Here is a 13,409-nt window from a genome sequence, read left to right as displayed (position 1 = left end):
CCGCCACAAGACTACAATGAACACAATGTACAATAAAACTTTATTGTAGGGAAACACTCAATACCTCATTTTGGCTTACATTGGAATGGACGGGTGTACAGGAAGCAATCAAATCCATCAAATCATACACACTGCAATGAAAACACAGACGGCAGAATGCTGAGTTGCATCCAAAAAAACCATCTTGCACTCTTCAACAGAAGGCAATTGACCTAATGACCTAATGGTTGGAGATTTCACAACAGACATAGTAAGAAAAGCCTCTATTGTCACACGAAACAAGCAAGAGCACGATCACAATTTGAGTGTGGGAACAGACAGCCGAAACTGATCTCAGCTTCTACCAGGCTTTCTAGTGAAGAGTCTGGTCAAGACACCCTTAACAGAATTTCCTAAATTATGCAAAAAATAAATTTAACCTGTTTTTACCAATGATTTATAACACCAGCCAGACAAGCGATTGACATCTGGTGCCTAGCCTACCCAAGCTCATTATGAGTCGTCATGAGGCATTTGGACAGTGTGATCATGACGTGTTTGATGACAGGTGGGTGGTGGTGCGTTAGACCCTGTTGCAGCTGGGCTGTGATCAACTGCTTCACAGTGACATTTCAACACTGGGAAAGCTATACTAGGCACACCACTAGAAAATCAAAATGGGGATCTGTCTACAATGGAAATATTTTTTGCATTTTTCAAGCTTTCATATCTCACCACCAGAAGGCCTAAATTAATATGAATGAAAACATACTGTCCTTACAATATACTACTTTCTTCAGAGAATCTAAAATCAAATCTGTATTTTGGTTCAAATTGGTTTCCGACCATGTATTTATTTATTCTGCTTTCAAAGATACATGAAGGCTTTTCCTTTAAGAAAATGAGTGTGGCCTATGGAAATGCCTCTCTTGTTTTTCTCTGGTTTTCAGGAAAACAGAAATGGGGGAGGTTGGGTAACTTTCAGGTATCATGTTGTGCCTGTTGTTGAAAGAGCATTTTGTGAATGTGGGGATGGAGGAGGGGCCCTTATCTCCTGATCAAAAAAGTTCAGGGACCTGAGCACTCAAAATAACATGATATATATATGCCATAACCAGCACAGGGGAATGACAAAAATTATTCACACCAATTTGCAATCTGAGAACATAGACACCTGGCCAGGGTCACATGGTTTAACTGATTCCATTGTCTGTGTGGGAGTCAGATATTTGTTAAGACACCAAACAGTGAAAAGCCTGTGCTCATTGGTCTTTCAGGAGTTCCAAGAGGTACTGTTGGGGTTACAGGTCCAGCCAGTCAGGGGGAGAGGGTAGGAGGGAGATGGAGAGAAAGAGAGAGAGAGAGAGAGAGAGAGAGAGAGAGAGAGGGGGGAAATAAAATGCATCTAGACAGATAGAGAGAGGCAGACAGACAGACAGACAGACAGAGAGAGAGAGAAGCAAGAGAGTGAGAGGGAGAGAGACATGTGAAACAATGGAGCCAGAAAAAACAACAAGCTCCTGTTCATACTTCAGCTGCGGACTTCCCAACCAAAACAACAAATTCCTTCCTTTTTTTAACTTCTCCCCACAATATGCCCTCTGTTGCCAAAAACAACACTAATTTGAAAAAAAATGTCAACAGACAAAGTTTAATCGGAATGCCTGACTGAAAGTCCAAAAAAGTTGCTTGAAATCCAGGAGCCGTCACAAAAACAAAACAAAAAACAAAATGTGACATTCTTCCCAGTGTTCGGTTCATAGCGTCTGTAGCTAATAGGTTTAACTGTCTGCGTAAACACCCCGCACACATTCTGCCTGCGGGCTCGCTACTGTCTGCTTAAAGACGAAAACAATGCTAAGCTGGGGAGGCATGGAGAGCACAAACACAGGGGTCTAATGAGATGTCATCACTGCTTCCATTTTAAAAACCAAGACATTACCTCTGATGCAGAATATCAATAAACTATTTTATCCATAGTTTATACTACATTCTGGTTAGCTGTTGATACAGTTCTGGCTATTTATCTGTGTAAGTGCAGTATTGCCCTAGCTCCACAGCACGTGCTACATGTACACAGAGTATGTTTAAAACCCAATGTATACCTCTTAACTTTTCCCTAGACTGTGGATTGGATGTGCTAGTTATTGAAATCACCTCAGTCTCCCTTGCATGCAGTGTAAATGAGAGTGCTGAAGTCATCTGAATAGAATGACATCACTGCTGCAGCAAAGTGCCAACGATGATTCCGGTCATCTCTGAGACAGCAGGGTGACAGAACGCGTGACACCGCGGTGACATCACGGTGACAGCACAGCGACAGCAGCCCGAGAACTCACGCCGTGTCCTCAGCAACAGGAACGGGGCGCTAAAACAAACAGCTAACAGCTGGAGAGGCTAGCAGGCCGGACGCTAACAGCCTGAAGCGTGGCGGCCGCATTGTTGCCTCTGTGGGACGGAATGCGGTCGAGCAGTGGGAGGACAGGGCCCGCTTTGTCCCTGCCCGCAGGGCCCCGGCCACACTGCTGAGAGGGCACTGTTGTCTGCTGCCCGCCGAACTGGAGCTGAGGGAGGGATGGGAGATGGGCCACTGCACAAGAGGGTTGCGCTACACACACACACACACACACACACACACACTCACGCAAACACACATGCACACACACGCACACATGCACATGCATGCACACACATGCGCACACACACATGCATGCACACACACAATCACAGACATGCATAAACCACTAATGACAGCCAATATCTTCCCTCCTTGCTCATTATGGTCATCTTAACCTCATGCACTAAAGGCACATACTATTTAACTGCTAAAATCACAAATGGAAAGATATGGATTTTCTGCACAACTGAGACTTCATGGTTTCCCTGTGGTCTCGTCCAAAAGAATGCGAAAGAGCGAGAGATAGGGAGAGAAAAAGAAAGAGAGAGAGAGAGAGTGGGAGAGAGAGAAATGCAGGCGCCAAGGCGACTTGGTTCCCGTTTTAGAATGTGAGCCAGGACACCAGGGAAAGCGCTCCCCTGCAGCAGACGCGAAAAACTCAAAGCAATCAAAGTCCCTCAGTCTCCTTTTCCTGGCCGCAAAAAGACAGAGGCGGTGAGCGACGATAACCGCAGGAACTCGACCAAGATTCACGAGAAAGTATTCCCTCTCACCAAAGGAAGGGGGAACGGGACGGGCTCCGTTTATTAGGACGTGAAAGATAACGCAATCACCACTGCCTGCTGGAGGGCAGAGAGAGAGAGGGGGGGGCCGGAGCAAAAATAAGGTCATGTGACTAGCGGCAGCGACAGCCCTGATTCGCTGACCTGACAGAGTGGAGTTATGAAAGACCCATCCACAGCCATGTGTCACAGCAGGTATGGAGTTGCAACTCGGTGCCTCATGATCCATTATATTAACCACAGTCCAACATAGATCTGTGAGAATCGTAACCCTCCTGATAGGCACTACAATTTAAATCATCAGAGACATCAGCTGACCTGTGGCGAAAGGCCAAGAACATAAGAGATCTCACGTCTTGCGTGCCTGCCTATAAAAGAGGGTGTGGGTCCATTGTGTCTTTTGAAAACATTCTCCACAATTATCATAAAACGGGAGGGCAGTACAGTACGGTGAAAGTGTTTTGTTTTTTTTTTAACGTGGGTGTGTAATCACACTTTTGTCCTCGCAAGCCCAAGGAGGTACCGTCGACCGGCGGGGCCAGATAAGACGAGCGTGCCTGCCCGGCCAAGCCAAACTTCCTGCAAAAACAGTTTAATTGCGGCCTGTTGTTCTGCGCCGCTCCACCCCCGGCTCGCCCCGTCCTCTCGATTATCCGCAACCCCGTAACAAAGAGCGCCATACAGCCCTGACCGCTCGCCCTCCCCTTCGAATGGGGTTATCTCGGCTCTGTCGTTCAGCCATTTTTCTTTCAATCCTGTTTAACTTCGGTCAGCTTTTTTTTCTCGCACCATTGTTCTTCTTTCTTTTTGCTTTTTGTCAAACTCCAGATGTTTTCGTTTTCTATTTGAATTTTGTTCATTGAAAATGATATATTGACTGATTGATTGACAGATTCATTTTTTCATTCATCTGACACCCACACCCTCTCCCCCTGTTGCCCCTTATGTGTTTAGTCTTATGTGTTATTTTAGTATATTGAAGAATAACTCCTGTACTAGTTTTATAACACAGCAGATATACCATAATATTCATTATCTGGATCGTTCTCGCTTGGAAAGAAGGGGGGTAGGATCCTGAATCGTTTTGATTAAAATGAACTGCATTTCCCAGTATCCCTCTTTGACAACATGTTCCTGAAGTCCCACACACCTGCGCCCACCCCTGAGTCCCATTCACACGCTGTCGAGGTGGGACAGCCATTAACTTCATACGAAAACAGAGACCTCTGCCCTTGGTTATTTCCTGGTATTCAGAATGGGTGGAACAGAGAAGGGAACAGCAGAACAGCTCCCCTGGGAAGCCGTTTGGGAACAACAGGGACGTAAGCAGTCTTCCAGAAAACACGAGGTGAAGCCGCTAGCGCTGGCATGTCCAAACATTGGGCGCTGTGCTAGCAGGAAATACTGTAATGATGCTAAGCCGCTTGATGGAGAACCAGGGCCTGGTGGGAACTGTAGTTTTGTGGCATTGATGGCACATGCAAACCCAGATGAGGAGTGGTCATGGCTGTTTGTCACTGCCAGGCAAAGCAAGAGCACTCTCATTCAATATAATCTCAAGGATTACAACTCCAATCCACATCGACATTTTAATACTAGTGCAAGTACTCCAAAGTGAAATAAATCAAACCACTAATCACAGCTAGCGGGGAAGTCTGAATCCTCTTTCAAGAGTTCACTTTTCAACCTTCTGTAGTGGGAGCAGGTGTGTTGCTTCAAGCCGAGAACCGTCAGCCAACACTTCCTTTACTCTCATGAGGTCTTGGCATGACTTCAAAAGAAAAAATAAAATCAACTGAAAATGAAGAGAACGCTAAATTAGGAATATTTCTTATTTGGTTCATGTTTTACTTGTATTTAATAAGCAGCTTTTTGTTCTCAGATTCCAGGGGTGTGGTTTAAATAGTTCTAAAAGGTTCTGATTTCAAACCAGGACATTTGGTTTCAGAGACATGAATGAAAATCAACAACCATGAAAACCACACGTCTGTCAACAGTTCTTCTAAAAGTGAAAATTCTTACTTAGAATCTGTACTGTACACTACAGTGTACAACCCAGTTGTGTTTATTGTATAAAAAAGGCAGCAGCCTTCATTGCAAATACCAAAAAATTAAGCAATTTTGAAACGAGAACCAAATGATTTATATTCTAAATTTCCAATTCTCTTTTGAGTTCACGTTTGTTGTTCCAATTACCTAGATGTGCTAATTAGCACAATTCTTCAGCCAGGAAGTAGAACAAATTAGTGAAATCAGCTGGCTGAGTTCATGGGTGGAAAAAAAAAACTGGCAGGACTTTTTACTTTTTGACCCCTGGACCTTCCACCTCTCCCTTGCCAGTGTTCACCCACAAATTAAAACAGCGCCACCTTCAGGATGTAGAGAGCAAAGAAGCACAGTGAGAGGTATTTGTTCCCACAGCACGGGAGAAATATGGCTACCAACTGTATAAACTGGGGAAGCATGCCTCCTGGACTTTTAACTCCGATTGGCTTATAGTGTGGTTCACTGGTGACATCAATAATTCAATCAGGAATTCCACTAGTCCAGAGTAGCTGATTGATGCTTGTTTGAGCGAATAGCTGGAATGTGTCTTTCAAGAAGGTGAGATGGGAGTTTGAACAGCTTACCTCATGCATATTTATTTCTGCAGGCACTGAAAAGAAGGGCATTCAGTTCTGGGAGGAGAACAATTGTGTAACACTCAGTATTAAGCGGTCAAAAGGCGGCATCTAAAAGGAGAATCAAAGGAGGGCAGACCATTTCCATGTGAGAGGAGAGGATTTACTGCAGCTGAATCAATGATGATTTATTCATAACGGTGGAAGTACATGCAGGCATGTACAGAACACCGGGCCAAAAAAAAGAAAAAAAAACTGCAGACAGCTATGTAAAGTACAGCCATTTGTAAATTTCTCACAGTATTTAGGGTAATCAGGAGACTGAAAATGGGGATTTCTTGGAGTCTGAGCACCCCTTAAACACCCTTGATGGAGAGGCCACCACACAGCACACGGCTCAAGCTAAATGGGAAACAGACTCAATCAGGTAGGCTTCTGCGCAGGAGGTGTGAGCCTGTCTCTGAGCCAGCGTGTGATGTCATCGCACTGGTCAGAGGCCTCGTTTCCCCTGTCACACATCATTTCCCCTGCCAATAAACACCTGACTGTTACTGCACTGTAGCGGAGTGCATGAGCCTGAGTCAGCGCAATGCAAGAAGGGAGGGGGGCAATATATTGAGTGTGCGAAGCATCCAAACTAAAATGTATTAACGTTCTATGCACCTACAGCATATGCGAGAATAGTTCCCTTTTGGAAAAAGGAGATGGTCACACGGAAATGTACAGAGAATAAGTGGAGGACAAATGGAAGCAGACAGGAAAAAACATGGCAGAACACTTACCAGTCCTGCTATGGGAGTAGGAAGTCTGTTGATCTTCTTCACCAGACCAGGCTTGATAGAGCTCAGCAGCCTGTAAAGATAGAATGCTTTAGAATACAGGTAAAGACATCAGGTCTTTACATATAGCAGACTACATATAGTAGGGTCTACAGGCATGGACAGCAGGGTTTACTCAAAGTGCAGACTGCAGGGTTTTGACTTTAGGCATAAAAAGCAGGGTTTAGACCGGAGATGAAGGCCATATCCATTTCTGGTTTTCATGCTAACTTCTGGCCTTAATTACCTTATTAGCACTAATATTTTAGCTACCTATTTGAAACGTTTTACTGTCATCTAATCTGAGTGAGCCAGTGTTGGTGTATACAGCCATTTGGGAATTGCGTAGGGTGTTCAGTCTCAAATATTCCTTTGCGCTTTCGGCACTGACGCAAGCTGCACTGTACAATACAGAAGGAAGGAGCGGGGGTTTTTAATGGGCAAATGATTCAATGTGACGCGACGCTGATTCTTCTCACTTTAAAATCTGTCCCGGTTCCAGCCCTGCAGGCTTTGCCTTTCCGTTTCGGGCAAGACTAACCACGGCCACAGGCATGTTTCTTCGCTCAGCATTCATCTAGAGGGCCATAAACTGGATTTATATCGACTGTGTAGCATTATGGCTCTTTATTGTATTTGTGGTTTCTCATCCAAAGCGCTCCATTTGAAAAGCCCTCCTATGTCGCAGTTGAACTACCTGCCAGCTTACGGCCCACGGCAGTTAAGACAGGGAAGTGCTGGCGAACCATCGATCACAGGATGCAAAAGATCATTGTCAAATCCCATGCAAAAAAAGTGACTGAAGAAACTGAAAGGGCAAAACGGAAGAACAGCTGCCTGCAGCCACCGAGTTATTTGCTTTGCAAATTCATTTTATTATTTTTTTGTGGACGGACAGCACGTGTTCCTTTTTCATCCGCCATTTTCTCCCCCCTGCAGATTTCCCAGAGCATTTCTGGAAAGTTCCTGGTTCGGCGGGCGGGGCGGAGAGCTCCGGTATCTCGGCGGCTTCGCTTCTCGTCTCTGAGATCTGAGAGCGGTTACTTTTTTTGGCAGCCGCGTCGCGCCTCTTGCCCCCGGTGTCGGGTCCACCCTGGTGACTCCCCCCCCAGGAAGACCCCGTTGCCCGACTGCGCCACTCCCTCCCACGGCTGTTCCCACGCAGGCTACCAACCCCGAAGGGAGCCCAGGACGGTTCACCGATTAACAGAAACCCAGGAAAAATACGCTCGGGTGGACGTTCCGAACATTTATCGAACGCTGTGGCGCGAGCCAGGAATTTGGGAATTCCTCCGTACAGAACATTCAAATAAACACTTTGACTGGGAAATTATTTTCAAATGCTTGTTTACAGACGTTCTCGTATAAATATTGAGCTGCCGTATCAGGAATTATGGCCGTGAGATTAACTGCTGTTACTTCTTTCCAGAGGACCACTGCAGAGCCGCTGCGATCTGCAGATGCGGTGGGAGGCTGCGTTTTACTGCGCCCGCGATCAGATAAAAGCACAGAGGAAACGGACGCGGAGGAACGCCCTGTCTTACAGGACGAGACTGTGAAAGTGTCAGAAAGTTCTTGTGATTTTGGACCGCTGTCAGGATTTCAGAAATCTACAACTCGAGGTCTCAAACAGGCTTTATTAGCAGAAGGCGAGTTTGCAACCAATTACAATTTGAAACCAGTTACAAAGCATTTTAGAGCAACAGAATATTAAACCAAATCCGCTCAGTCATAAAAAAGGCACAAGAAAGCTAGAATTCATAACCATAAATAATACACCATTTATAAAAGAAAATAGCTAAATAGCATATAAAGTGTAGCAATATAACATTACACCCCCCCTAAATACATTGAAAGCAAATAATAAACAAAAGATTTTAAATCTTTGTCTACCCTGTTTCTCTCCATGTGTCTGCTGCTTTCTCGATCTCTCCTACTCTTCTTTCACCGCATTCGCCGCTCCTTTCTCTGATCATCACCATCTGCCACCCTCTCAACCCCCTCTAATCCCTTCAGAGTAGTTATTCACACCTTGTCAATCCGCACAATGCCACAGAGGCAGGAAATGGAGGCGTTTCTCAGCCTAATGACCAGCACAGCTACGAGCGTAGGATGCACCTGTTGCAGGCTGTGGACGGGTAGAGAGACCGGCGAATTCCTGAGTGGGTGCACAGTGCCCGGGTGTGGCAAGATGTTTAGTCTAGGGCACCACTGCTGACACTGCAGTCGCCAGCGTTTTCCCCTACACTCCATATTTTGGTCCGGTGTTAAGAGACACTCCCTCTCTCTCTCTCTCTCTTGCTCTCTCTCTATCTCTCTCACACTCTTTTAGAAGCACATGGTACAATGAAGAGGTGCTGTGTTCTGTTCAGGGTGACATGTTGGTACTTCATTTTTGAAGTTACTTGTGTTTGTTTTTATGTCTTTTTTCTTTAGTTAGTTTTTTGATGTCTTGGTAAAAATTAACCATTTACTGTAATGGTGTCTTTTTTGTCTTTTATTTTGTGTTTGTCTTTTAAGTTGGTTCAGTTTCTGGTGTTCCTTTTGGTTTGTAGCAATGTTTTCTCTTCCCTCCCCCCCTTTTTGTGAGTTTATTTAATCTTTCAGTTTTATCCTATTTTATTTCCTTTTCTCCAGGTCTGTGTGTGTGGATACCTTCATTTTGCTTGTTATGTTCTTATTTTATTTAGGTTTTCATTTTGTGCAATAAAGGAGTCTTTAAACTCTCTCACTCACTCACTCACTCACATGCTCGCTCGCTCGCACACACACACAAAGCAGAAACAGGGTGGGATGCTAAGCATCTAAGCACTTTACCTGGGTTTTCATTTCTCACAGAACTATTTTGTCTGTACAGCATTGCCGCAAAGGTGCAAGTACTTCAAGCCGAACAAACTGCAGGCCGGTAGCTCAGAACTTGTTGTTGGAAAACATGCTGAACAGAAGGGGACATTCCCCAATTTCCTCCAGGAGCGGAGTGTTCACATCTTATCTGATGGAAATCCAGAGCTGTGCCATTGAAGCTCCAATGCATGGTTAGGCCCCATTTTGTCTCATATCAAGGAGCAAGGCGGCGACACAGCAAAGTTCTGTTTACGCTCCCCACGCAATGTGATGCCAGACGATATGATAAGAGATTATATCGACGCGATTTCAAACTGAGCATTGAGCGTGATTATTACATATAATGTTGGCCACCCTGTTTATCGACAGGGTAGAATCAGGTCAATGCTGGTCCATGTTATTTTCCTGTTTTCCAGTAATGAGCTTTTCTGCTTTTCTACAAGACTAGAATAGAAACTCATCTCATTTTGCTGTTTATTTATTTATTTTTTTTCACAACAGGACATGTATCTGTTAATATGTATTCGTCTTGAAGTTACAAAATAGAAAAATCTAAATTTCCAGATTTTTTTAACAATAGTACCTGTTAATATTAATGGTGGATTTGGTAGTTTCCACATTCTTCTTGTAATTATTTTAATTGTCCTATATTATACCATAATTGATATTCCAGTATTCCATAAATTTACTGATTTGCAGGTTTTGTATATCAGTATAATAGTTGCATATTTAAACATTCAACATTCAGTATTTCAATGTTTTGATATTGGCTCCTTCAACTTCAAAAGCTTTTAATTCTCAAAACTATAGTTTAGCATGAAGTAACCCACACAAACACACGTACACACACACAAAAGAGGTCAGGAGAAGAGTACAGTATCTCCAGCACAAAAGGCCCATCTGTTTGCGTTCACGCACCAATCAATTCCAAAGGAATGCTGGTACCTGCAGGATTATCGGGACTATGACAGGGCTTACTGTAACAAACCAGACAAAAAAAAAAAACCTCAAGGGAAGTACCCATAAATCTCCCTGATTTATTCGACTGTGGAAAAAAGAGGCCAAGACAGATATACCGTTCCTAGCACTTGAACGAAGACCACATGTAAAGGAAGTACGGTACGGTACGGCCGCAAAGATGTCCGGTCTGAGTGAGGTATGCAAGCACTCACATCCATCATTCAGAGAGACAGGCTATATGTTCTCACAATAGGAATCCTTACTGTAAGTGTTTTTTTTTTCTTCTGAAAATGAAATACAAACATACTAAATCATCCCGGCAGCCTTTATTAGAATATCAATAAAGTGGCCGACAAGCCCCTACTGGCTCGCAAATCAGCTAGTTCTATTCTCTCCCCGAGATGCGTAAATTGAAAATGTAAACAGTTTCATCCCCTGCCATTTAACACGCTGTGTATTAATTCCATACATTTTCTCACAGCGTATTTCTCACAGCGTATTTCTATCCTAACTGCAGCAAAAGTGTAGTTATCTGCTTGTAAGAAGGCCCTATCCGGTATGACATGCATGAATATTCTTTACATGTTACACCATGGTACAGTTCCAGTTCATATTCACAGGAGTGGTTCGGGTTACGTGCTGTTCCTTTCCCGAGGGTACAAGTGCCAGATATGCCGGCAATCCCAGCATGCACTTTTGATCACAATCCAGTTATCTAGCCACTGCTCCACGCTGCTGGTGCTCCCAGATAAAAGCCTCGTTTTGAGTTTCATTTCATTTGCAAGCGGAAGAAAGGGAATACTGAAAACATTGGCGGGAAGTCTGTTTGATCATCCCAGCGATGAAAGCTGGGAAACAGGGGAGGCTGATGGGACGGGAGTCAGTCTGAGAAGCTCTGAAGAACAACAGCAGGACCATGGGAACCCCATCATTTAAACTTCAAAAACAAACAAACAAACAAACAGATGCAGACACACACAAACACACACACACACACATTTATTATACACAATGGGGACACACACGCACATCCATTTATCATGCAGAAAGGGTATATATGCACATATAGACACACACACATCCATTTGCCATGCAGAGTGGGTATGCATGCACATATAGACACACACACACACACACATCCATTTGCCATGCAGAGTGGGTATGCATGCACATATAGACACACACACACATACTTACATCCACACACTCACATGCACACACACAAACACACACACACACACACAAGCCTAGAGCACAGTCCTTTAAGGCACACCTACACACTGAAAACCCAATGTACTGTTTAAACCACTTAGAGAAAGCCCACTGGCCCACAGCTGAATTGTTAACCCTTAGTTGATGCTATTACTATTAATACACACTCTCACTCAGATCACAGGTTCCTGCTCTTCAGTGTAGCCTGAAGTTATTACTGGAAGGATTACCTCCTAAATGAGCCTCTCAGGAACCAAAAGAGAACTGGAAGTACCCAACACTGGACAGCATTATCAACAAGAAATGTTGACCATCAGCACACCCTGTGAAGAACACTCAGGCAGATCGGACAACTTGTCTAAAATGTAGTTCCGAGATTCCTGAGCTGTTAATGTAGAGTACCCCTTCCAGTTCTCTAAATGTACACAGTATATGCACAATTAACCTTTAACATAACTTGTTAAACACAGGTATCTCAGTGGCACTTGAAAAAAATAAATAAATTCAGGATAAAATCAATTACGTTTGATGATCAACCATGGCTAAGATATTTGGCATCCGACCAATCACTTCCCTTGGGATTTTTTTTTACCAATTAATACCTGAGTTCCCCCTTAATTCGATGACTGAGTTGAAGCCTGGAATGGCCACCGGACATAAAGGACTAATGCGCCTTTCTCTGGTCTTAGCGGTGGTTGCTGCTGTTTGCCCGAGATCTCAGCTCTAATAGCAAACAGATGTACGAAAAATCCCAGGCGCTCTTCATAGTCAATCCCTTCTCCGCCCGGGGAAATTCATCTTGGGAAACGGATGAAAGCCGCAAGTGTGGAACCTAATGCGAAGCAGGCTGGTAAACATCACAAACCCAGAGACTGGACTCCCCAAAATCAATCAATGATAATGGGAATTCCTTTTTTTAAAGAGGAATGCTATGGTACAGTATACATCCATTATGTTTCAATCATGGGAGTCACATATTGTAGTTCACATAACTTACCACGGAACATTCTGGAAACTATGTGACATTACCCGTGTGACATATTTAACAGTACTGCTGTTGGTTCGTGTCCAGGAACCGAGGTCAGGAGAGATGACCCATGAAGATGGATTTTTTTTGCTTCTAAATTTTGACTGAGGAAAAATTTGTGAAAACACTGCAAGGGAATGCCCACACAAGACAGAAATGCAACAACTGATATTCACTCATTAAACCACCACTGAAAACTTATTCTTTAGCCACTTTGTAAGTTCAGTTGAATTACACCTTGTGTTCAGGTGTACAGGCTTGAAATAGTGCTATCATTGGTAAAGTCCTACTTCATGCAATTCTGGACACTGAGGTGACAGCTGGGTTATGACGTGTCATCGAAAAGTGGGCGTGTTCATCTCTGGACGGCTCATACACCTGGATCTCATCCTGATTTTGGCAGGGTGAAGCAGTTTGTGCATCAGGACACCCTGGACTGAACATCACCACATGCCAGTGCAAAGTGTTCTCGCATATAAGTGTGCATGCCTGCATGCATGCATTAATGCATGTGCGTGCATGTGTATTTAAGAAGGTGGAGACTTCCCTAAACTTACTCGCACAACAGGATCCCGTTCTCCAGGCCAGCCCGAAAGTCCTTGTCACCAAATCGCCTGCCTGTGACTGCCTGGAATTCAAGCAAAGAGACATCTTTGTCATGTCATCATCTCCAGATCTTGCAATGGTCACAGTTTACTCCTAAAAGAAGTCATGTGCCATTTTTCTACAAACAGATGCAAGTTCCTACAGGTTTTCCATAAAGCAAGT

General features: G+C 44.0%; 1 protein-coding gene across 11 annotated transcripts in view; it reads right to left on the bottom strand.

Annotated features, from left to right (window-relative positions):
- LOC135259731 (LIM and calponin homology domains-containing protein 1-like) overlaps nt 1-13,409 on the bottom strand; it is a 112,256-nt gene that overhangs the window by 51,007 nt on the left and 47,840 nt on the right. For 10 of the 11 annotated variants that reach the window (XM_064344407.1, XM_064344411.1, XM_064344408.1 and 7 more), the window contains exons 2-3: nt 13,199-13,269; nt 6,563-6,632 (exon numbers count right to left, since the gene is read on the bottom strand). In XM_064344407.1, the coding sequence (XP_064200477.1) occupies nt 6,563-6,632; nt 13,199-13,269 (141 nt within the window). Of the gene's footprint in view, nt 1-6,562; nt 6,633-8,491; nt 8,666-13,198; nt 13,270-13,409 lie in introns of those variants that run through there. The other variant, XM_064344410.1, reaches the window with a different exon arrangement.

Source organism: Anguilla rostrata, chromosome 7 (assembly GCF_018555375.3).
Source record: "Anguilla rostrata isolate EN2019 chromosome 7, ASM1855537v3, whole genome shotgun sequence".
Classification (NCBI taxonomy): domain Eukaryota; kingdom Metazoa; phylum Chordata; class Actinopteri; order Anguilliformes; family Anguillidae; genus Anguilla; species Anguilla rostrata.
The sequence above is the reverse complement of the archived record's forward strand: the minus strand, read 5'-3'. Positions and strand labels throughout refer to the sequence as shown.